Source organism: Psittacula echo (assembly GCF_963264785.1).
Source record: "Psittacula echo genome assembly, chromosome: 7".
In the NCBI taxonomy this organism is placed as follows: domain Eukaryota; kingdom Metazoa; phylum Chordata; class Aves; order Psittaciformes; family Psittacidae; genus Psittacula; species Psittacula echo.
Genome location: NC_137740.1, coordinates 30222836 through 30246642, shown reverse-complemented (window position 1 = coordinate 30246642; position 23807 = coordinate 30222836). Strand labels below are relative to the sequence as shown.

Here is a 23807-nt window from a genome sequence, read left to right as displayed (position 1 = left end):
ACTAGGAAGAAAATTAACTCTATCCCAGCTGAAACCAGGACACAGATGAAAGCTAAAATCCAGCTACTGTTAGAATTTCAAAATCCAGTAGGACTCTAGACAGGCATTTTACTTATTACTGCTATGATAAAAATTGTGAGGTATTCAACCATAATATCCATGTTTATTTTAACATGGATTCATCATATAATCAACAGATTTTAAGCTAACATCAAATCATATAATTACATTTACTGCATTACTTTTGAAAGAAGAGAGCCTGTGTTCTAAGAGATCCACATCAGTTTGCATAAAAATAAATGCCAAGGTTTCAACTCTGAATTTCTGCCTTTTTTTTTTTCAATACAACATTCAGTCACGTATATTACTTTCCAAATGGAATTCTTTTCAGAGGGCTATGCCCCAGTATCCTAAAGATACTACGTGGCGTTTACCGGTGAAGCAGTCACAGCAGTTGGAGTATCTGTTGAGAACACACCTTGCGTAAAAGCTGTAGGTTCAGACCTTAACCCATTGCCATTGACTGCTCCATAAACACATTCAGCGCAGCACTGTTGGGCTTTTTACATCCAAAACAGATAAAACAGAGTCAAATAATTCTTGATCTCATTGAACAGAAGAATAATCAACAGAAATTAATGATAACTGTGCTGGTTGATAAGCCCTTTAAAATAGGTACAAGTCTCTTCAATAAAAATAAAATTTAAAAAGAGAGTAGTATGCTCAGATCAACACCCCACCCCCAACTGACTGAGTTTTAAAGGTCGTGCCAAACACTTGAGTATTATTTTCTTAATCCTGAAGACAGAAAGTAGGATTTTCTGGTAACTAGGTAGTATAACCATTACAACAAGGGACTCAATACATATTGGAAACTTTGAGGCTTTATAATTCGTTGGTATATATATTTACTGTATAAAAGGTTAAAAAAATAACAAGTAAAAATAGTCTACACCTGAAACTATAGTTTTACCAACAGGCATGGAAAAATAAGTCACTCTATCCACAAATTTTGCAGTGTTTTGATTAACATCTAAACAGGAGGAAACACAGGCAAATATCTATTAAGTGACTTGTCTGAAGTCAGGGTGAGTCAGTGGCTGAAATAAGAATGCAGACCTGCTTTCCTCTTCCTGTGTCCTATTCACTGATCCAGCATGAATTCAGGCTCCACACCACAGATCTTCACTGGGTATAAGCTATAGTAATTAACAGCAGCTGAAATGTGCAAGAGAGATGGAGATCCCACAGGTGGGTAACTGAAGTTTATGAAGGGCTGTCCTTTTGGTATGATAACATTCACACTACCAAGCAGGATGTCCTGTAACTGGTATAACCGACTGACCAGTAAGCTCACTAAGTGTTACACTCTGACCCCATCTCACAAAAGCCATAATCTGGAACACTAGTGCCCTTGTTCTTTCCTGTAGGCTATCAATTGTGGCTGAACTACACATCCCATGAGTTGGTCCCCTCTCTCTTCCAGCAGCAAGAGTAGGTAACTACAGTTAGAATCAGTTCAGATTCCTTGTTTCTATAAGATTACTCTTGTATCAGAACTACACCACTATTTGAAAAACGTACATTAATAATGAACAACTGGCAGAGATTATCCTTTTAGCTTGAATACTAAAATACTACATTTTAAACAATTACTAATTTTTTTCTTCCTTACTCTAAATGTGCTACAGACAACAGTTTAGTTACAGCTATGTTAGCATCATATTGCTCTTATCAATTCACATTTATAATACAAGGATTTATCTGTAATAAAATTTCTGAATATTCTGTAAATTAAAATCCTGGGTTACAGGAACAACCTACCTTTAATCACTTTGTTATCTCTAAGTTCAGTTAAATCACATTATTGCAAAACATTTGAAGTGTGCAAATTCCAACAGTTAACTTCTGAAAGAGATTTTATGCCAAAATAAACAAAGCCTTCACTGCTTGAAAAATCAATCTCAGTGAAAACTTACAGAGGGGAGGAAAAAAAAAAAACAAAACAACAAAAAACCAAACCAACAACCAAAAAAACCCCTGCTAATTTTCAGAAATGAAGGAAAATTAAAACTGGCAAAATTATTTGTCTCCATTCCTAAGGGAAGACTTTTTGTCACATTCTTGTTTCACTGGCTGACTGGCTGAAGCAGCGAAAACTTCCCTGACAGAGAACCTCATGCTGTGAGTTTTAATGTTTTGCTACAGATTCAGTGTAGCAAAGCAAGTCTAGAAACACAGCAGTGACATGTAGAAATTAAAAAATAAATGCCAAGCTGCAGCATCTCTTCAGGACTGAGTTCACGTTTCTATATGTAGATTCCATTTTTAGATAAAACAAGTCACTAAACTTACCTGCAGCGAAACCCATTACAACTGTCTGAATTACTGCCACCTAAATGCGATCTGCAGATTGTGGTCTATCTATCATCATATGATATCTGAAAAACAGCTCCTTAAAACTCTCTCATGCATAAACATAAGCAACCAAGGAAAGAACAAAATGGAGAAAAATGAAAACAAACCTAAATTCAAAGTTAGGCTTAATTTTTATTTGGCAGTATATAAAAAAAAAAAAAAAAAATCACTGTGACAATATTCTACATGATGATCACTCATTTTTTTTTGTCAGATGGCCATTGGATTACAAGGAAAACTGAAAAGTATTACAGTATGCTTTTAACATGTAGACCATCCAGAGACATTAGTTTTACAATTTTTGTCTGCATTGCAGGCAAGACTACACAGTTACAGCATCAGATCAGAGAACTGCCTATGACATGTATTGATTAAAAAAATGAGATTTCATGCAAGTATAAGGACCCATTTGCACAGATGTAACTACAAGTTTGGGATCACTGTAGCATCTGTCGGTATTCCTTTCTGCAGTATCAATCATACTATTGTCTTAAATTAGTATATCAAAAGTTCATATGACAAGCAGAACTTAACTAAAAAGGTGAAAATATTTTGCAACAATTAAACCACTTTTTCTTTCCCTTTTCCTCTTTCTCTGAGGTGCTTTTCAAAAGAAGTTACATTTATAGCAAATGATCAGAATACTGTGTCTGAGAAATATTTTCTTTGCATATCCTACCAATAACCTACCAGTTTTCCCTGTTGCAACACTGCAGATACAAAATATACTAAGAAATATACTAAAACATAAACAATATGGGAAAAGTAATAAGGATTTTGAAGTCAGTATTTTGGCACCTTAAGTACCCTTTAAGTATTAAAATAAGATTACCATTTTTCTATGCTACTTTATGTTTGAAGATAAAGTGAACATTTGCTTTGCAAAAAATCCCACTGATTAGTGTAGCAAATGCTAATATGTACTTGAAAAATTCTTTGTATCAGATATTTCAAGGTATATTTTTGAAATGAAAATTTGCACTACTCATTGAGGTAAATAGGAAAAAAGATGCCCCAAAAACAACTGAAGGGAGATCCTGGGCTAAGGAACAATCCCAAATTCCCTTTTCAGGCAAAAATGTAAGCCACAAACAAGAATTTTTCTGGAGAAATGGATTCATAAGAAAAAAAAAGTCACCTTTCAGATTTTCTTGAAATCAATGCTGTCACTTCTCAGGCAAAAAAAAGCAGCTGTGAATGAAAAAATAGGCAGAAGACCCTTGCTGTGTGTAACTTACAGTCCTAACTAACCTCTCCCATACTGTATGAGTTCCACATCTTCCAGTGTAATACCTTTTCACAGGCAAACATAACCACTGAACAACAATCACATAGGTCCACAAGTTATATATATGATTACAGTGCAGTGATATCCAAGTTTCAGTAAAGTCACCATAATTTACTGTCAAACTATGCAGGAAGTGGTGAGGAAACCAATTCCCCAATCTACTATACAAAACCGTCTGCTGAAAATATGAAATCTCCTCCTGAGAGAAAATCAGCAAAGTAGAAAAAATAAAATGCAGCTTCCTTGAACTTCATTTTGTTTCTTTCTCTTCATCCATGAATTCAACTAACGGAGCATGTCTGTTGGCCTGGGCACCTTCTTGGAAATTAACCTTTTTTACCACTCCTGCCTTTGGAGCCCTTATGGTGTGCTGCATAGAAACAGATCAGTAGTGAACAAGCAGAGTACTTTGCACCTCACTCCCCAGCAAATGCTAATATTACTCTTTGGTGCAATTAAAGCAGAACACAATTAGTTCATCTGACATGTATATTTACTTTAATTTTTTGTTGTTGTTTGGTTGTGGTTTTTTTAAAAAAAGGTTATCCTAGTCCTTTTTCAAGTTTTATTTTCTCATCAACATTTATTTTGATATTGATACTGAAGATTAAAATACTATATGTTGTTATATTTTGAAGCATGAACAGCTGAATGTTATTTACTTCTCTAGCATTTTTTGTTATTATAATAAATGCCAAGCAGAGGTAATTCAGTTTTAATCCAAAATGTTAATCATACGGCAGATTTGTTCCCTTAAGAGGTATCTACAGATTACTAAAGATATTTTTGTTTGCTGGCCAGGAAAGGTCTTAATTGAACAGATATTTGGCTAAATCCAGATGAAATACAAATACAACTACTAGTGACAGTAATGAAATAGTATGTTTACATACAATTAACAAGTAGACCAATTTGGGGATTGGTATCAGGTTAGTTTTCCACTGAAGTTTTGCTTCTTGGTAGTTCTCTCCATAGGGTTAGTCTAATATTAAATATTAGATATTAAGTCTAATATCAAATATTAAATATTAGATATTCGATATTAAATCCTCATATCTAAGCAAGTATTAATTTAAATAACTGTTTATTCAATTTAACATCTTTTCAATAGCACTGAAAAAAGACAACTCAGATAATGTCTGTCTAAGGTATCATCTGGAGAGGCACAAAAATTTAGCATCCAATTGCAAATAATTTCAGGTGTAATTTTTTTTAGTGCACAGCTATATTTCATGCCATTTTAGTGTCATTTATAAAAGGACATGGTAAGGGAAAGGCAATTTTTCTCAACAACATTAATTCTGCTACCACAAACTGAAATTTAAAATAAACTAATAGATTAACCAAACCAGTACAGGCTGCAAAAACTACAGTTCAGACAATCTGAGCCAGAGTCAAGCAATGGGACAATATACAATGGCCAAAATGCTAGTCCACTGAATGTCACATGGACAATTACGAGGTATCTTCAGTGTACTCTTGGTAAAACTTTATGTAAACAACAATAAAAATATTATTTAAAAAAGTCCTATGCATATTTACAAGGTCACTGTTAGCTAAATTTCTGTATAAAGTAGCTGCAGACATTACATATACTTGTATTGCAAACAGTGAGCAAGAGATACACCTAGATAATTTTCTGCTAGGAAAGTGAAAGGAGGGAAGGGGAGAGAAGGATTGAGAAGGCTAAACAAATGAACATTAAAACATCTGCAGAGTACCATGGATTATATAATCATCATTTGTTAATAACAGCAAATATAATCCTCTAAAATCTAGTCAGACAATGCTTGCTTTACAGCATATGAAGTGATACTGACACCTGAAAGCTAGTGCACCATACTTCAACAATGCAACCAAAAATGACTAAATTATGACCATAATTTTATTTTCTCAGTAATTAGAACCTTTTACATCTCACCTACCTCCATTTTCATAGCTATCATAACCATCAGAGGGTCTCCAGTCTGAACCTTATCCCCTGCTTTCACAAACACCTACAATTCCAGAGAAAATTGGGAAGAAATCATGCATCTCTGTACCATTAAACATCATCAGCTGACTTTGCCTAGCACAGTCTACTGAGTGACTCTGGTTTTGCAAAACAGCCTCCTATCTTTATTACTGTTGAGTTGAGTATCCAAGTTCTGTAGATAATACTCAAGGGAAGTCAGAAGCTATAGATATAGGTTCAGTAACAGCCAACAGGATGACCAGAAAGCAATTTATGTATCAAAGAAAAAAAAAAAAACAAACCACTAAATAAGACAATGTACATTCCAATCTTTTTGGGTTTATGAACTTCTATTTTGAGGGAGAAAGTGCAGAACCTTTTCCTGGAGTCCCTAAAGTCTTGAAAAGAAAATCCATACAGAAGATTGCAGGAGCCACCTAGTTTTTCTACAGTAACTGATTTATATGCAAGAGATCCATGTTCAGTGTACTCCACCCTCTGAAAGGTTTCATGCCTTTTTGTTGTTTGTGCCTTTTTATCACTAGCAGAATTCTTTTAACTGCTAAACTCTCCTGGAAATGTTTTTTTTTCTGTTGAAACTTTGTCAATGTACAGAGAAATACACAAGACAAAGAAATACACAGAAACAGAAGCAGCAAAACACATAGAAATGCCTTTTTTGCTAAGCTATTTCTTTTTTTTTTGCAAGTACATCTAGCATCTCACTCTTTTGGTTAGATATAATGGATCACACTGTAGCACTGTAACTGAACAAGGCCTGTAACACTTCAGGGAACTTTGGCTTAAAAAGAAATCAAGATGAAGAAGAAATAATTTAAGCAGTAGGGTTAGTTAAATATTCAGATTTTCCAGAGCTCTAGGAAAAGAAGACTAGAAGCCTGAAAAACTTGGGTGGCTGCTGAAAACTCAGAGTAAACAGGGCATTTTCCAATTGGAAGAAGTCACATAGCACTGACATTTCTGATCCCAATTCTTTCTTTCCTGGCAGTACAGAAGCAAACACCATTTCTGGAAGAGTAACCTTGTACATACATTGGAGAATTCATGTCCTACCCATATTATTATTATTATTACCTTTTCAACTGTGCCTGTCATGGGTGCTACAGCGCCACTTTGCATTCCCACTGAACTCACTGTAGATAAGTACTTGGGTACAGGAAGGCCAATCTGAGCACTACTTTCCTACAGAAATAAGATCAATGACATATGAGTTAACAACATAAAATAATACTACTACTGCAATATGCTAACATACAGGCAGAAAACAGATCCATCTTTAGGGAAATGAGTCTACTGTTCAGGGTGGAAGAGGTGTGGGGTCAGAGCAGCAAAAGCACTGTCAGTATGCTAACTACTTCACCAGTATCCAAGTCCTCAAAAGCCATGGTGGCAACTGCCAAGGATCAGCAAGGAAGGAACTACCCCTGGGAAAAAAAGGTTCCACATGGACCTATGTACCAAACCCACACCTTCCCTATTCATGCAGCAACAGCACGGAAGGTTTTAAAAAATGTGCAAAGGCAGGTTGGTGCAACAAGAAAGACAGACATTGGCATTGCAGGTCGAAGGAGGTGATCCTACCCCTCTACTCTGCTCTCGTGAGACCTCACTTGGAGTATTGTGTGCAGTTCTGGTGTCCTCAACATAAAAAGGACATGGAACTGTTGGAACAAGTCCAGAGGAGGGCCACGAGGATGATCAAGGGACTGGAGCACCTCCTGTATGGAGACAGGCTGAGAAAGTTGGGGCTGTTGAGCCTGGAGAAGAGAAGGCTGCATGGAGACCTCATAGCAGTCTTCCAGTATCTGAAGGGGGGCTACAGGGATGCTGGGGAGGGACTCTTCATCAGGGACTGTAGTGACAGGACAAGGGGTAATGGGTTCAAACTTAAACAGGGGAAGTTTAGATTGGATATAAGGAGGAATTTCTTTACTGAGAGGGTGGTGAGGCACTGGAATGGGTTGCCCAGGGAGGTTGTGAATGCTCCATCCTTGGTGGTGTTCAAGGCCAGGTTGGATGAGGCCTTGGGTGACGTGGTTTAGTGTGGGGTGTCCCTGCCCATGGCAGGGGGGTTGGAACTTGATGATCTTAAGGTCCTTTCCAACCCTGACTATTCTATGATTCTATGATCTTCATTGACAAGCATTATCAATGAGTGTTTCACAATTTACAATAAAGTGGATTCAGTGCTGAGTTTAGTGAGAAATTCTCACCATTATTCAAAATTCCACAGTTCCTCTCAGACTCACTACCCAGAGTTTCCCAAAGACTCATTCTCCCACACATCCTACCCATACCCTAAAACTCCCGTGATTTCCTCTAGATGCCCCCATCCTAGACTCCACTCTGATACTATAGCAAAACTGAGCTTTGCCATTCCATCATGAATTATTTTGTCCTCATCACTGGAGTAGCAAAGTTCTCAATGCAGTTTGCTGGAAGTCTTAAGGAGCTCAGAGCTAGAGGTTAATTACTGAAATTAATACATAATAATTTACTTATTTAGATTACATTTGTATTGAGTTACTTTAAGGGCCTGTCAGCTTTTTAACTACAAATAAAAAATTACAAGCCTGATAATGCAAATTGGGGCACCTCTTCTTTCAAATGTCATTATTCATGCAATACAGATAAGACTATGGTAACTCGTAATTCAAATTTTTTAATATTATCTGAAGTTACCCTTCCTCAGACCAATATAAATCTTTTTCTTATAATTTTAGAAGTAACTGAAGTATCAGTTACAAGCACATCCAAATAATTATAAATTTGAAGTAACTGCTACTCTTCTTAAATCTAACAAACTTAGAAACTTAAACATTTCGATATTGTGCTTTCCCCTCCCAAACCATTATTTGCAATTCTCATTCAACTAATTACATTTTATCTTTCTAAATGTAATTGATTTTCTTACTCACTGACCATAAGCAACTAACTTCTAACTATAGCTATAAACCCAACATGTATCAAAACATTATGGGCCAACGTAAGAACTTGAAGTTATGATTCTCTTTCATATTTTCTTGCAGTTTATATTGTTCATTTACATGGATAAAGCTCTGAAATTTTATACTTGAAATAATAAAGAAAGGAACTTTACCGGAAAGAAGAGATAAATTGTGTTGTCCAAAATGACCAATTTGGACTTACACACTGTTCCGTTTACTGAAGACCTCAAGTAAACCAAATCATCTTCATTGAAGATCTCTCCAGAAATCAAGAAAGTTTCATCTTGAATCTGAAAGTAAAATACTTTTATAAGGACAAAAGCTAACCCTTCATGAACAATAAACCAAAAGTTAGTCTTTGTAGTATACACTCGTAACGTGATCTCATAGATTTTAAAGATTTGATTTGTTTTTCAAATTCCAGAATTATCTTACATATCCTTTATTTTTCTGTTAACAGTCTGTATTCCATAACCAATGCAATCAGCTCCAAAGATCAGCTAACATGCTCTCCCATGACATTTTTTATCATAAACTATGCAATAGTTCAAATACGAATAGCATTCAAATACAAAGGTATACTATCTCTCAGGAGAAAGAACAACAGCAAAAATCAAAGTGTTTTGTTTATCGATGGTACTAGAACCCAACATTTTTAATTTGTCCTAGCATATTGACTTCTATCAAGCTGAAAAATCCATACAATTCAGCTGATATCATAAGATTACATAATGCTTTCCAAAAGATAGGCAACTTCCTCAGTCTTGGAAGCTTATAATACAGAAACTACAACATATTCAGTAAGCCTACAAAAGGAGTAGTGGAGAGCAGTAATGGAAACTGTCAATTAGAAATCAAACCTGCAAAAGAAATACCAAATGGAAAGGCTATTTATTTGTAGGCAACCTTTTCATCTACATCAATGGAGATTGCACCTCTGCCACAACTTCAGAATACAAAGACAGTAAGAATATGAACTTAAGTGCATTACATTTAACTGATATTTTTATTTCTAACATCACTGAGCAAAGAATCAAGAGACTTGCTGATCTTTCAGGATATTACAAGTTGAGATAAAATTCAGTCTTCATTTTCCACTGAACGAAGACTTTAACATGCATCAAAAGGATACTGTTGATCTGATATTGATCCTGAGGAAAAATAAATAAATTTCTTGATCAGCATCCTGAGCAGGGGTGCAAATCGGGGCAACACTCTGGTCAGCACTGTGAGCTTGTCAGTTCCATAGCCCAGCAACCTGCTCTAGTTGCTTGGTCTCCAGGCAGGTTTTATAGCCCTCCAAAGGCACTGGCCTCCTCATTATCAGCTCCCAATTCTGTTTCTCAGTCCCTTATCTCCAGCTTTTCTCCATTTCCATCTCAACACCCATTCTCCTTTCTTCCCTGCGAGTCTACATTCTCAGCTGTTCCCCTTGTCCCTCTCCCCAAAAGGCCTCACTTCATTTCACTTCCAGCCTCTTTTTACTTTTCACTGACATTACTTACGTAATGTGTGAAAGCTCTCCTGCATTACGTATGTAATCTAAAACACTAAAAATCATGTGGGTATTACTTGAGGGATGTGGGTTATCTCATATCAGTAGAAATAAGTGTTGGAGTTACCCGACACGTGGTTATACACATGAAAGAACAATAATTTTCTCACTACTTTTCTGGTATGCTTTTCTCTATACAGTCTAAGCAGTTCATAAATACTGCCTTATTCTCATAATTCCCCTTTCCTGAATGTTGGAAACAAGAAGCTGAACTACAGAAAGACTGCATTCTTAAGCATACATTCATTCTGGGTGCCAAATATAAGAGAAAACCCATTTACCTCCAGGTAATGCCAGAAGGATATTCCACACTCAGCAAAACACAACCCCCATAAGCCAAACTGGAGACTATCATACATGCATATACACAAATATCTATGTTTAAAGCATCTGAAGTGGTATCCTATAGGATCTCTAATAACATAGAGAAAGAAGCCAATTCTATGCGGCAGCATTCGATCATTTAACCAGATTTACTAGTCTCATTCCTTATCTTGTTTGGTAATTACTTTCCAATTTCCATCTTCAAAATAAAAAAGTTATCTTACAGGTAATACTCTAGAAAGCTTTTATTTATCCCTCAGGAGATCCATTTCATGCACAGAATAAAGCAGTTGTCCCGTGGAAAAAAAGCCTTTTTAAATGCAGATTTAAAATGTAACTCTCAATGTTTTAGAAAGACAAATTTAAGGAAGAAGAAAACAAAGCCTGATCTTTAAACACTGGAAAACCAAATGCTTTTCTTAGCCTTATTTTCAGAAGTATTTTAGTACCTCTTCCATGCCAATCCAGCATCTAGCAAAGATAATTTCAGGCCAAAATAATACAAGTGCAACACCAGCTGCAAGCAAACCAAGAACAGAGTCCTGTATCACTAATTACCAAGGAACTTCAGTAATGGTTAATACCAAGATAATTTTACAAGAAACTTTCTTCTTTTACCTAAGGAAACATTTGGGGAAAAAAAAAATAAAATACGGATTTGTACCTGCATGTTGTATGACCCTTCTTGATTGTAAGTTACAGCTACTTCCACAGCTGTTCAATTAAAAGAAAAAAAAAAGGTGCATGTGAGTAGATTTAATTATAGGATCTAGAGAATAACAACATATACACAATATTTAGTGCATCTTTCTTGATAAAAAGAGAGACCTACCAATACTAAGAACAAGTATTTTCTGATTAGCTTCATACACACTGAATTCTAGACAATTTGTTTTTCAAAGATGAACACCTGAAGTCATGCTCTGAAATCTGTATTAAGTTACCTGGACAGAAAGCAGGTTTTGATGGGAGAAAGTGCTGAGCACTTTCATACCAAAATGAAGTAAAAAAAAAAAAAAGTCAATGGCGCTCATGCCTCCAAAATCTCAACCTTATTCGTTTAAATGATAAACATTAGTTATGTTGTTTTAATTTGGTTTGCATTTCCTCAAGTGGATTAAGCATTAAGTTCTGTGAATTCCCAGCTGAAACTGCTTAAAACTCATACTGCTTCTATTTGCTGTTGGTTAGCCTGAATTCTCAAGCACCAGTTGAAATAATTTTATCCATCAAGTACCTCCTCTCCCTCCACACATTTTATTAACTTACTGTTTTCCCCATCCAGCAGAGACAGTTTTCTAGTATGACATATATTTAGTCTCCTACCAGTGCTGGATGCAAACGGTGAGAATTTATCTAAAACACAAAATACATAGATATGTTACTTTAATTGTACTTTAGCAATTTACACCACAAAAATCACTGTCCTACTATTTCTACCATCTTACTTATATATTTATATTGCACATTAAAGATTGAGGAACCACTGTAATAGTGACAGTCCCTCACTAAAGCTTCAACAATGAATAAACTGATGCTGTGTAACCTACAGAAAATATGACACTAACAGCACTTACTAAGAAGGATATTGACTGCTCTCCATGAAGATATCCTTGAACAGGAAAGCAACATGAGAATTCAACTGCAACACGGCTGGTTCAGATTAACCTTTAGGTGAAGATTCCTACTGTAAGAGCAGTCAAACATGGCAGCAAATTGCCTGGGAAGATGGAGGTGTTTTCAAGGATAGATCAGATATAGAGCTATCAGATATTGCCTGATTAGTTCATCATCTCTTAAAGCAAAGCAATACTGTATGTGAATCTTTCCAATCCCACTCTCCCGTGTTCCCAGGATAGTTAAAGTGGAGAAGAAAACTAACAAGGGTGTCGGCAGCATGCTTAGATTTATATGAAGTCTTTTTTCTACAGCAATCACATGCCCAACTGGTACAGCCATTAACAATGTCAGAACTCAAGAATGTCCAGTTAATTCAGTTAAACCTTATTGCCTCTCCCAGTTCTAGCAAGGTCAATTTTATGTCTGAAGACCTTGGGCCAACTGTAAGAATAACAGTGACAGATACTCACTGTTTATGCTTTTAAAGAACAAAGAGTACACAGTGACACGAATTATGCATACCAAGGTCTTTCAGATAGCGCCTATCTGAAGTGCTGTCGGAAGGAGTCTGTACATTACAGTGCTGATATATTCAATATCTGTCCCTTAACAAGAGTTACAGTTTGCTGTCTGGGTAAATATCTGACAGATGCCAGAATGCAGAATTTTGAGCAGCACAAAGTAAGGCAAAGAAGGAGCACACAAATTAAATATTGCACATGAGCTCACAGCACTGTCTCATCCAGTCACAGGTAAAATAAAACAAAAGAATGATCCTTACCATCTGACTGATCTCTAAAAGCTTCGGTTAGCATTTTCTCCTTCAGTATGAGTCCTAGAGCTGCCTGACACATAACTTCATGTGGGGTTGCCTTTTTGGTTGGAAACAGTTCATGATGGTGTTGAGGAATGAAATTAGTGTGCACATTTCCAGCCTCAAACTGTGGGTGTCCTGACAGACTCAGTAAAAAATCAATATTAGTGCTTAATCCTACAATCTGTAAAGAAAAAGAAACATATTGCCAAATTGAACTGAAGTTATGAATGAGTATATAGATTTCTAGTTAACTTATGAGTAGATGAAAGATTGATATTTCTTCAGATAGCACCAGCAAAATACAAAGTTTATCACCAAAATGTAATGAATTCAACTGGTCTGTTTTATTACCAGTGAAAACATTGTTTTTAAGACGAAAAACTAAAATTAAAAAAAAAAAAACCAATATGAATACTTTCTCAAAATCACTATTTTTAAAATGCTACCTTTGTCCACTGTGAAGTCAAAGAAAGTTTTCCAGCAATGATAATGGGAGGTTATTCAGAGGAGGAAATCTCCCCCCCAAAAAAAAAAAAACCTCACCAAAATCCCACCCTACTTTTTCAGAAAATCATGCTCCGAGTATTTAAAAGAAGATTACTAGTATGAAAAGCACCTCTTACTAAAAATGAGTTATAATGGTTTCAAATATTCCTTATTTGATCTTTAAAGAGTAAGAAATGAGAACAGTGACTTTTATAAATTTACTAGATACTATCCATTTCCTGTACTGCAAAATTACTATCCAACCAACATGAAATTAGAAATATTTTAGAGAAATCAGTGAAACTTGTAGCTGTATTGTGCTGTAATATTTATTGACAGAACCACTAAGAAAATTCAGGAGAGGAGAAACCCACAAAACACCCAGTAGATTTCCCCCCCCATCTCTTTCACTTGCAGTAATCTTTTAGCTAAAACAATAGTGGGCCAAACATTTTCAGTACCTCAACCATGTTTGTTTTTCATTTAAAAGTATGAATTAATTCTGCACAAATAATATTCAGTCTCACCTCAAGTCAAACCTCCCGAATTCCTCTTTTGAAAAGAGATACACACCTGTAGTTTTTACAGGGGAAAAAGGGACCACTTCTTAAAAAGAACTAACAGCATTAAAAATTCTCTGTATTTCTTTACCACATGTGTCGTTTAAATCTTATGGGTTTTTATAACTTAGAAGTTACAAGCAAACATCATCTGACACAAATTCTACCTACAAATTCCTTTAGGTTTCAGAAAGGTCACACTACAATTGAAAATGTTGTTATTCAGCCTTACTCTTCTATAAAGTCCCAGCTGCATCACCCAGCTGAAGATACCACTTTTGGTTTACTATAGTGTTTTATCCATATTTTGTTTGCCTGATATCTTCACAAATTTGGCTCAATATCTGAAATCATACTGGGTTCCTTCTACTTACATTATATTGATGCAAACTGTATCGCAACTTTCTCAGTGCTGCTTGACGATCCTCAGCCCAAACAACTAGCTTTGCAATCATTGGATCATAATGAACAGAAACCTCATCACCTAAAATATATTTAAAATATGCTGTAAGACTAACCCAAGTATTTCTGAAAGTTGGTAATGCATAGTACTGCACACCATATGGCATTAAACTCTGACACAATTGATGGCCACATTTCTGTGTCCTTTAAGAATATTAATCTTTAATGATGTGACCTGGCATTTCAATTCCAAGGACAACTTCAGTACAGACTTTTCAAGAGGTAACATTACTCAAATTCAGTTTTCAGTGTTGCAGTCAGAATGCAGGGTTGATAAATTGTGATGAGTATATAATCAGCATGATCCAATGGACAATAATTTGGATACAGGTAAGTAAGTAAAGAGGTAAATAAAATATTCAGCAACTGCTCAAAAGTTAATGGACAATGACAAGGAAGATTTGTAGAGATTTGTCTTTATAACACCCTGACAGACAAACTTATTTAGGCCAAAGAGGGAAATGCTGACAAAGAAAAGCTTCTGATGCAAAACATTTCTGCCTTTTTTTTACCTTGTCTGACTCCAGTTTCTATCCTGGTGAAACTATCTGGTGGTGGGGTGGATAAGTGCAACAATGGCCCGGCCCCTGGCATAAAGTTATTATTAGGGTCTTCAGCATATATTCTAGCTTCAAATGCATGGCCCCGGAGCAGAATCTCTTCCTGCATTAGGGGAATCTTCTCTCCTGCTGCAACCTGAAAACAATAGGGTTTTTTTCTTCAATGTGGGATCAATATTCTGGAGTGCCAGTGTACAAAACAGAAGTATCTTTCTTCTAAACATGAATACGTAGAAAATACATTCAAAATGCACAAGGATAAAAAAGTGATACATCATAAAAAGTTAGTTCTGAAGTTACCTCTTCCTTTTGCCTGAGAGTCACCAATCAAAGGATTTTGAATTATTATTGTGTAACTTGACCTCCTAATATTTCACAGATCTAAAACACGACAGAAAAATAGTGGGGTTTTTTTCCTACTAGTTATGTCAAAAAAATAATTAAACGTTTTAAGTTAAAGCCTGGTCAACTAAGACAATATTTCATTGGAGAAAAATTGCTCCAAGAGCAGACGATAAAATGGATTACTGGCAGCCAGCATTACTGGCATACACTGTTGATTCTTCTATATACTGTCAGACCTGCACATTTCAGGGAATGTTTCTTTAAAGGGATTACTAACAATTTAAGACCCTTTAATGGGGCAGGAAGCATAATTTTATTACTCAAAGGAATTCACATTACAAATATAAGAATACCAACAAACACTAGCAACACACCTGTTGAAAAAACAGGGCTTTTAGGGACAAAATAATAACAAGAAGTCTGCTGCAATTAAGCACAGAGGAGACTTTACCAGGAAGCTACGCAGTTTTCATCTACATACAAAAATACAATTTCCTATTGAAAAAATAGCAACAATTCATCTTTTAAGTGTCAGGGGTTTTCCATACCCTGCCTTCTGCCACCAAACCATGGATTTCAGCACAGACAGCAGAATATAACTTAGTCTTCAAAGAAAAAGTGGTACTATACAGATTCACAAAAATAATCTCTCCAAGCACTGATAGACATTTTTCGTCTATTGACTCATTAAGCCACATGCCAACAGCACCGTATCTTTCCACCTTATCTCTTTCTTCAAGTATTGTTTGATCCCTGTTCCAACTCAGCACTCAATGCTCAATTTCCATTCCCACATCAGAAAGCCAGAAGTTTTTTTTGCAAAAGCATTTGCCATTTTAGTTTTCTCTCTGGTTACATAGACTCCCTGCCACCTACTTAAGCTCAATGTGTGCTGCTGTCCTCACTTTTTGATTTACCTAACAAAAATTGTTTTTCATTTGCAGTTTCCTAAGGTCCAAAATTTCCTGTTATCATTTCAATGCATGAGTAATCCCTCTGCAAATTGGGTGTGTGAGGAAATAGCCTGCTTCCAGTCCACACAACTATACATTTATTCTAGAATGTGACTATACTGGTATAACACCAGACACATGTTTTTGTGAAGATTTTTTTCTCCTACAGCCTGATCCAAGAATTTTTGGGCCAGAGATACGCTTCAACTAGAGTTTCCAAAAAAATTCAGCATGGCAGGGGAAAGATCAGGACTCTACTTCCTCCCACTTTCTGCATTCTCTATAATCTCTTTAAATATAATTTTTTAAAATGCTTTTTCTTTACACAACTGAAAGAATTTGTTGGAATTCTGAGCATCTATACAATGCTCTACAAATACAGTAATACAAGATGTTTCTTTAGAGCAAAGGAAACTCTACCCTATTAGCTGAATAACAGATGTGGATTTGAAAACCTACCTGGTCTCTCACAGGCAGTATCAAGGAGCACTATTCACCAGATAAGAAGAATTCTACATTTAAAATCAATTAACACTCACCCTAAGCTGCCATTCCACCAAGTCTGTTCCAGTGATCATCTCTGTAACTGGGTGCTCTACTTGCAGTCTGGTATTCATCTCCATGAAATAAAAATTATGTTGGGAGTCCATAATAAATTCCACTGTTCCTGAAGTAATAAAAGGGCACTTTAAACCAAGACTTCTTCAGAATGGATATTTAACACACCTATTTATATCAGGACAAGACTATTATTTCAAAATCAGATACCATGAGTTTAATTAAGTCCTATATAAATTATCTTAAAGGGTCACACAATTGAAATTTGAAAACAGAAGTGTTTTTTCCTTGAACCTTTACACATCCTGTGCTTAGCCGGTTCAAACTTAAACAGGGAAAGTTCAGATTAGACACAAGGAAGAAGTTCTTTACTGTGAGGGTGGTGAGACACTAGAACAGGTTGCCCAAAGCAGTGATAAATGCTCCATCCCTGGCAGTGTTCAAGGCCAGGCTGGATGGAGCCTTGGATGACATGATCTAGGGTAAGGCGCCCCTGCCCATGACAGCGGGGTTGGAACTAGATGATCTTATGGTCCTTTCCAACCCTGACTATTCTATGATTCTCTTCTACAATAAAAGATGCATTTCATTATGAGCTGTAAAAAGTGCATCAAAACTCTTTAAATTATTGTGTTTATGTATAAGACATGCAATTATTGGGAAAAAAAAATAAAATTCCAAGGAAATAAGAGAGAAAAAAGTCACAAATAATTTTAGCAGGTTATTTTTCATTTGGGAAATAGTGTGAACTTCCCAGACAGTGAGCTGTTTTTCTCTTAAAGGCTTTACTGTTTGAATATAAAGTATTTTTCTTTGTTGTTGGAAAGTGAGCATTATGAATGTTAGTAAGTTTGATCAGAGCAAGGGAAAAATAATTTCTCTTTCATCAGACAATCTGGCTGATTAAATTATCTGCTCTGAATTTTTTTCCTTCTATTCTTCAGCTGTCATTAGTCTTGAGCTCAGACCAGGTGCTAAATTTAAATTTGTAACTGCATCAAATTTAACCATGTGATTACTGCCTTAAACCTCAAAAAAAAAAAAAAAAAAAAGGAAAAAAAAAATCAGGCAATGTGTATCATACTCCAAAACAAACAGATGCTATTTGCCTTGAGTCTTTACTAAGTTAAAAGCGTACCTCTGGAGCAGCCATACCTTCACAGACTCACCTGCTCCCACATAATTAACTGCTTTAGCTGCTTTCACAGCAGCTTCTCCAAGTCTCTTTCGAACTTCAGCATTAATTCCTGGCTGTAAATAATAATAATACTACAAAATATTATAAATTATTGTGAATTTTGGCAATATTAAACCTACTATGCATGAACATTTTGCAATATTTAGTAACTACATATTTTTCCCCCAAGAATCATTTTCCTAAAGTAATTTCTTCATTCAGAACATTTTCTGCAGCAAAATTAAAATGGGTACTGAGATTTAGAAATAAATTACTACCTGCTAAATAAATTTCATGAGGGTTAGCAATTATTTTAAAAATATGTAGGTACTGTAAGAACTTTCTGCTCACCCCTGGTGCCTCTTCAATGATCTTCTGATGTCTCCTTTGCACACTGCAGTCTCTTTCAAACAAGTACACTGTGTTGCCATGCTGGTCACCGAATACTTGCACTTCAACATGCCTGTTCCGTAATAATAACTATTTCAGTGAATTTCAGTGAATTTCAGTAAAGCCCCAATCCTGCAACTGACTTCACTCCAACAGACTTTGAACTTGTATATAGTCCTGTATACTTCAGTAGGACTTTATAGGTGTAAGTGTCTGTCCTCAGGTAACCAAAAATGTAGAAATGTGGCTGCTATTATGCAGGATTTCAATTGGTTTAGACTTCCTCAGTGTCCTAAATGAAAGAGAATTCTAAATGCCAGCTACTGCTGCGAAACACCATAGGATAAATAAGCATCCTGGTTTTGGCTGGGATGGAGTTCATTTTCTTCCTACTAGCTGGTACAGTGCTGTGTTTTGTCTGTACTATGAGAATAATGTTGATAACACACTGACTTTTTAGTTGTTGCTAAGCAGTGCTCACCCTAAGTCAAGGACTTTTCAATCTCTTGCCAAAGGGATATTCCACACCATAGATCATCATGCTCAGTATAAAAAATGGGGGGAGTTGGCTGGGAGCCACTAATCACTGCTCAGGGACAGGCTAGACATTGGTGGTGAGCTACTGTATTGTATATCACTTGTGTTTCTTGATTTTATTCCTCTCTCACTCTCTCTGTCATTACTATTGTTATTACTGCTGCTATTATAATAATTTTTATAATATAAAATATATTATTATATATTATATTAAATTATATACATTACATAATATACAATAACATATATTATAACATAGTATATATATTACATAATATATATTATATAATTATTATATATTATTAAATATATCATATTTTGCTTTGTTTCATTTCAATTATTAAACTGTTCTTAGTTCAACCCATGAGTTTTACCTTTTCCTGATTCTCCTCCCCATCCCACAGTGGGGAAAAAGCAGCTGTATTACAGTGTTTATACTAAACCATCTATTTCTCACCTTGGATTATCTACAAATTTCTCAATCAGCATTGCATCATCATTGAAAGACTTCTTTGCTTCCCTCCTAGCTGATTCTAGTTGGTCCAGAAACTCCTTTTCCGCGTGAGCAATTCTCATGCCCTAAAATACAGAAAAAAGCATACCTAAATGTCTAATAATCTGGTACACAATAAAAATCCTTGTTGTACAGAAACAGCAAGAAATTTCAGAGTAAAATCAGCTTTACACACGGAATTCACTATACACGGTGTCTTGACGCCGAATTCTTAAATGGTATTTCTAATCACTTCTTAGGCAACATTTAAAACTGTTAGCAAAAAAAAAAAAAAAAAGTCATAGAAACCATCAAAGTAACAATTTAAAGTCATCTAATTTTACACAAATCCATCAAACAACTTTTCTGCTTATGTGAATTACCAGAGATCCCTTGAAATAAACAAAACTTTTCAAATTCATACCAGCTACTTACCTTGTACCTCACCACACAACAAAAAGAAGTGAGATTTCATAGTACTAGACTGGCTATTAATTATAAATTTTAAGGAAAAGCAGTTTCCTATTTTCTTTGGGTTTAGATTTATTTTAGAATATTCTGTTACAGACACTGAGACATGATAACTTTACACCACGTGATGAACAGATTAGTTTCTTTACCTTTCCTCCACCTCCACGAACAGCTTTAATCATTACTGGATATCCTATTCTTTTGGCATGTTCCTTTAGAGACTCCTCTGATTGATCTTCTCCATGATACCCTTCAACAACAGGAACGCCAGCAGCAGACATTATAGCTTTGGATGTGCTTTGACAAAACAGTTTCATGTTTAGAATGATAATATTCTTTTTTTTTCTTGCTTTAAGCTCCAAACCTATGTTTTCAGTGTTAATTCTCCTCATGTAAGTAGTTCCACTGACCTCAACAGGACTACTTACGCAAGTGGGTTACATACAATTGGACTGTAATTAATAAAATGCTTCAAATGTTTGTTTGGTTGGGGTTTTTCCTGCAAGCCCTCTACATAAAAGCCTAGTCAATTTCAGGCTTATGCTTTTTTCCTATCTTTTGAGCCACATCATATAGGCCAAACCTAGCATTTTCAAATTACAACACTGTATCCTGCCAAAGCTATATTTAAAGTTGTGCAAAGGCAAAACTCTTTTTATGATACAGGCTGGATTCATACCAGACATAAAACACCTCAGCATAACAGCTCTGGCTTCCAATATGCATGCAAAGTTAGTTAAATTACAGAGTTAATTTACTCTCACATTAGGAAGGGATAAAAAAATTAATTATCTAAAATTAGTATTACATAGTTCATGTGTTAGTAATCACCTTATTTCCATATTCTTGAGTTATACTTCATACCCTGGAAACATTTCTTTGATTTAAGTAACTAAGGATAAGATCCTTTGTGATGAACAAAACTTATCACCCCATTTTAAATAAACCACGCTAACCCTGATGATATGGGTGTTTCAGGAAGGCCAATGGCATCCTGGGGTGTATGAGAAGGGGGGTGGTCAAGAGAGGTTCTCCTTCCCCTCTACTCTGCCCTGGTGAGACCACATCTGGAATATTGTGTCCAGTTATGGTCCCCTCAGTTCAAGAAGGACAGGGAACTGCTGGAGAGAGTCCAACGCAGGGCGACAAAGATGATTAAGGGAGTGGAGCATCTCCCTTACGAGGAAAGGCTGAGGGAGCTGGGTCTCTTTAGTTTGGAAAAGAGGAGACTGAGGGGTGACCTCATTAATGTTTATAAATATATAAAGGGTGAGTGTCACGAGGATGGAGCCAGGCTCTTCTCGGTGACAGCCAATGGTAAGACAAGGGGTAGTGGGCTCAAACTGGAACACAAGAAGTTCCACTTAAATTTGAGAAGAAACTTCTTCTCAGTGAAGGTAACAGAACACTGGAACAGGCTGCCCAGGGAGGTTGTGGAGTCTCCTTCTCTGGAGACATTCAAAACCTGCCTGGACGCCTTCCTGTGTAACCTCATCTAGGTGTTCCTGCTCCGGCAGGGGGATTGGACTAGATGATCTTTTGAGGTCCCTTCCAATTCCTAATATTCTGTGATTCTCTTTCACTGTTCTTTTGACCTGTATACAAATATCTGATCTGACTGCTGAACCCTTATCTAGATAACATTGCAATGCCTCAATTCTGGAAAACTAAAATCAGTTATGTATTTAATTACCAAAATTTTAATTACTGAACAATCTTGACTGTTTCTAAGCCTATATGAATCCATAGATCTTACAGATCTATAGATCATCTATAAACCTAGAGCTTATTCCTTTGAAGAAAGCCATAAAAGACAACAAAACCTGACAGAATAAAACAATTATGGAGCAGCTGGTCATTCGTTAACAAAATAAGCTTTGGTAAACTGCATAGCCAAGTAAAAAGCAGAAATAGATACCTCTTAATACCCATATCTCTGATAGCAGATGAAGGTGGACCTATGAAGATGATTCCTTCTCGCTTGCACAACTCTGCAAACTCTGTGTTTTCCGACAGAAAACCATAACCTGGATGAATAGCCTACAACAGAATAATGTTACCAGCCTATTTTTATATGTTTACCTTATAAAACCCTGAAACTTCCACAGAGTTTCACTAAGACAACACAAGATGGAAGCACCACAGGCAAAAATAAAGAACTAAAGAGCATGATAGTAACAGAAGATTTAAGTTCATGATCTACTTGCCTGAGCTGCTGAGGCCTTGGCCACCTGCATTATTTTTTCCGAGGCCAAGTAACTCTGCTGTGAGGGTGCTGGACCAATGCAATATGCTTCATCTGCCTGTTATAGAAAGAATACATTTAATACACGCTGCTTAATAGATAATAAAAAGCAAATTTAGCTCAATTTCTGAGTCAATTACATTGTTTATCAGATTGCTAGCATGCAACAGTTTACATCACTGCCACTCTTCATACTCAACTGGGTGAAATGGTTTCGACTTTTTTCCCAAAACCAGAGTCTGTTCTCTAACTTCCTGGCTACTCCAGCATTAGAAAGCCAAACTTTAATGCACTTCCTGTAAAGCTGTCAAGTGCTGAGACAGAGACTAGACAAAATATTCAATTTGGAAGTCACTCTACAGAGGTGAAAATCAACTGCATTAGCACATGAATCTACTTGCACATTGAACTTATCAATGAGAAATAGTGTTGTTAATGAACATCAATCAAAAATGAATATACTTCACCATTGCTACGTGCATGGAATTTCTGTCTGCTTCACTATAAACTGCTACAGACTTCACACCCATTTTCTTTGCTGTTCGCATCACTCTGCATGCAATTTCTCCCCGGTTTGCGATAAGAATCTTCCCTATGTTGTGACGTCCTGTTTGAAAGGATGAAGCCATTTTAAAATTCAGATTTCTTTTTAATCATTTATAGCATTTATGCATTTCTTCCAATAATGAAAAAACCATGCTTCACCAAAAAGCATTTCCATGCTAGTCTTCAAATTTTATCCTTAGAGTCCTTATGCAGAAGTATGCTTAATTCAACTTTCTTCCCTTTTTTTTTTTTTTTTTTTTTCTTTCTAGAACTAAGAAATGTTTTCTAAACCTAAAACACTGAAACATAAAAGTTGATGCTTATGTTTTTATTGTGTACTTTCTGGACCAACTAGGGAACAATTAACACCTGTCCTCACTGGCTCCTCACCCCCCAGAAGTAATCCACATTTCTTTGATGAGCATAGTCACAGTCACAAACTAGTAACAAGGCATGAAGGCTTTGGGGGTTGGCTTGTTCATTGGTTTTGTTTGGGGAGTTTTTAAGTAGTGACTCACTAGCTTTTATGAAGTCTCATGACAGTTACAACGGTACAGAAATGTGCACAGGCATAACTAAATAGCTTAAAACCAACTAATATAATCAAAACATACCTCTGAATTCTGAAACATATATTTTTAGACAACTTGACAACAGGGTCAGTTTAAACCCCCTTGCTATATACTTCTTACTTTCCTTCATATATTGTTGAAGTACCATTTTATTTAAAAACCCAATTCTCTCACACTTTACAACATTTGTATCAGAAAAGGACTCAGGAAAACACCACAAAAATAAATACTTTTCATTGAGTATACCTAAATATGGCAGACAAAATTATTCAAAATGTTGTTTACACATTAAAGAATATTTCTGTTAGGTCAGCTACAGACTCCTGTTTTCAAAAGCTATACAAATATTTAATATTTATTTTTAAAGTGTACAGTTTTTCAGCAACTAATGGTCTAAATCTCATTGTAAAACCACCCACATTACACAAGCAATTAAACCTAGTGGCTAAAGAAGTTCAACTTCATACCTATCGTTGAGGCACATTTCACAAATCTTTGTACTTGGTT

At 35.9% G+C, this 23807-nt stretch overlaps 1 protein-coding gene across 1 annotated transcript; it reads right to left on the bottom strand.

The window, feature by feature from the left end:
• Positions 1–1028: 1028 nt before the first annotated feature.
• MCCC1 (methylcrotonyl-CoA carboxylase subunit 1) lies at positions 1029–23239 on the bottom strand. The gene is made up of 17 exons (XM_080624365.1): positions 22650–23239; positions 22145–22240; positions 21856–21977; positions 20087–20234; positions 19431–19552; positions 18398–18509; positions 18039–18120; positions 16851–16978; positions 14966–15149; positions 14366–14475; positions 12910–13126; positions 11778–11864; positions 11173–11222; positions 8782–8919; positions 6756–6863; positions 5632–5703; positions 1029–4076 (listed from the first exon to the last, which is right to left on the bottom strand). The coding sequence occupies exons 1-17, from the start codon at positions 22809–22811 to the stop codon at positions 3957–3959; spliced, it is 2058 nt and encodes a 685-aa protein (XP_080480491.1). The 5' UTR covers positions 22812–23239; the 3' UTR covers positions 1029–3956.
• Between the last annotated feature and the right edge of the window lie 568 nt (positions 23240–23807).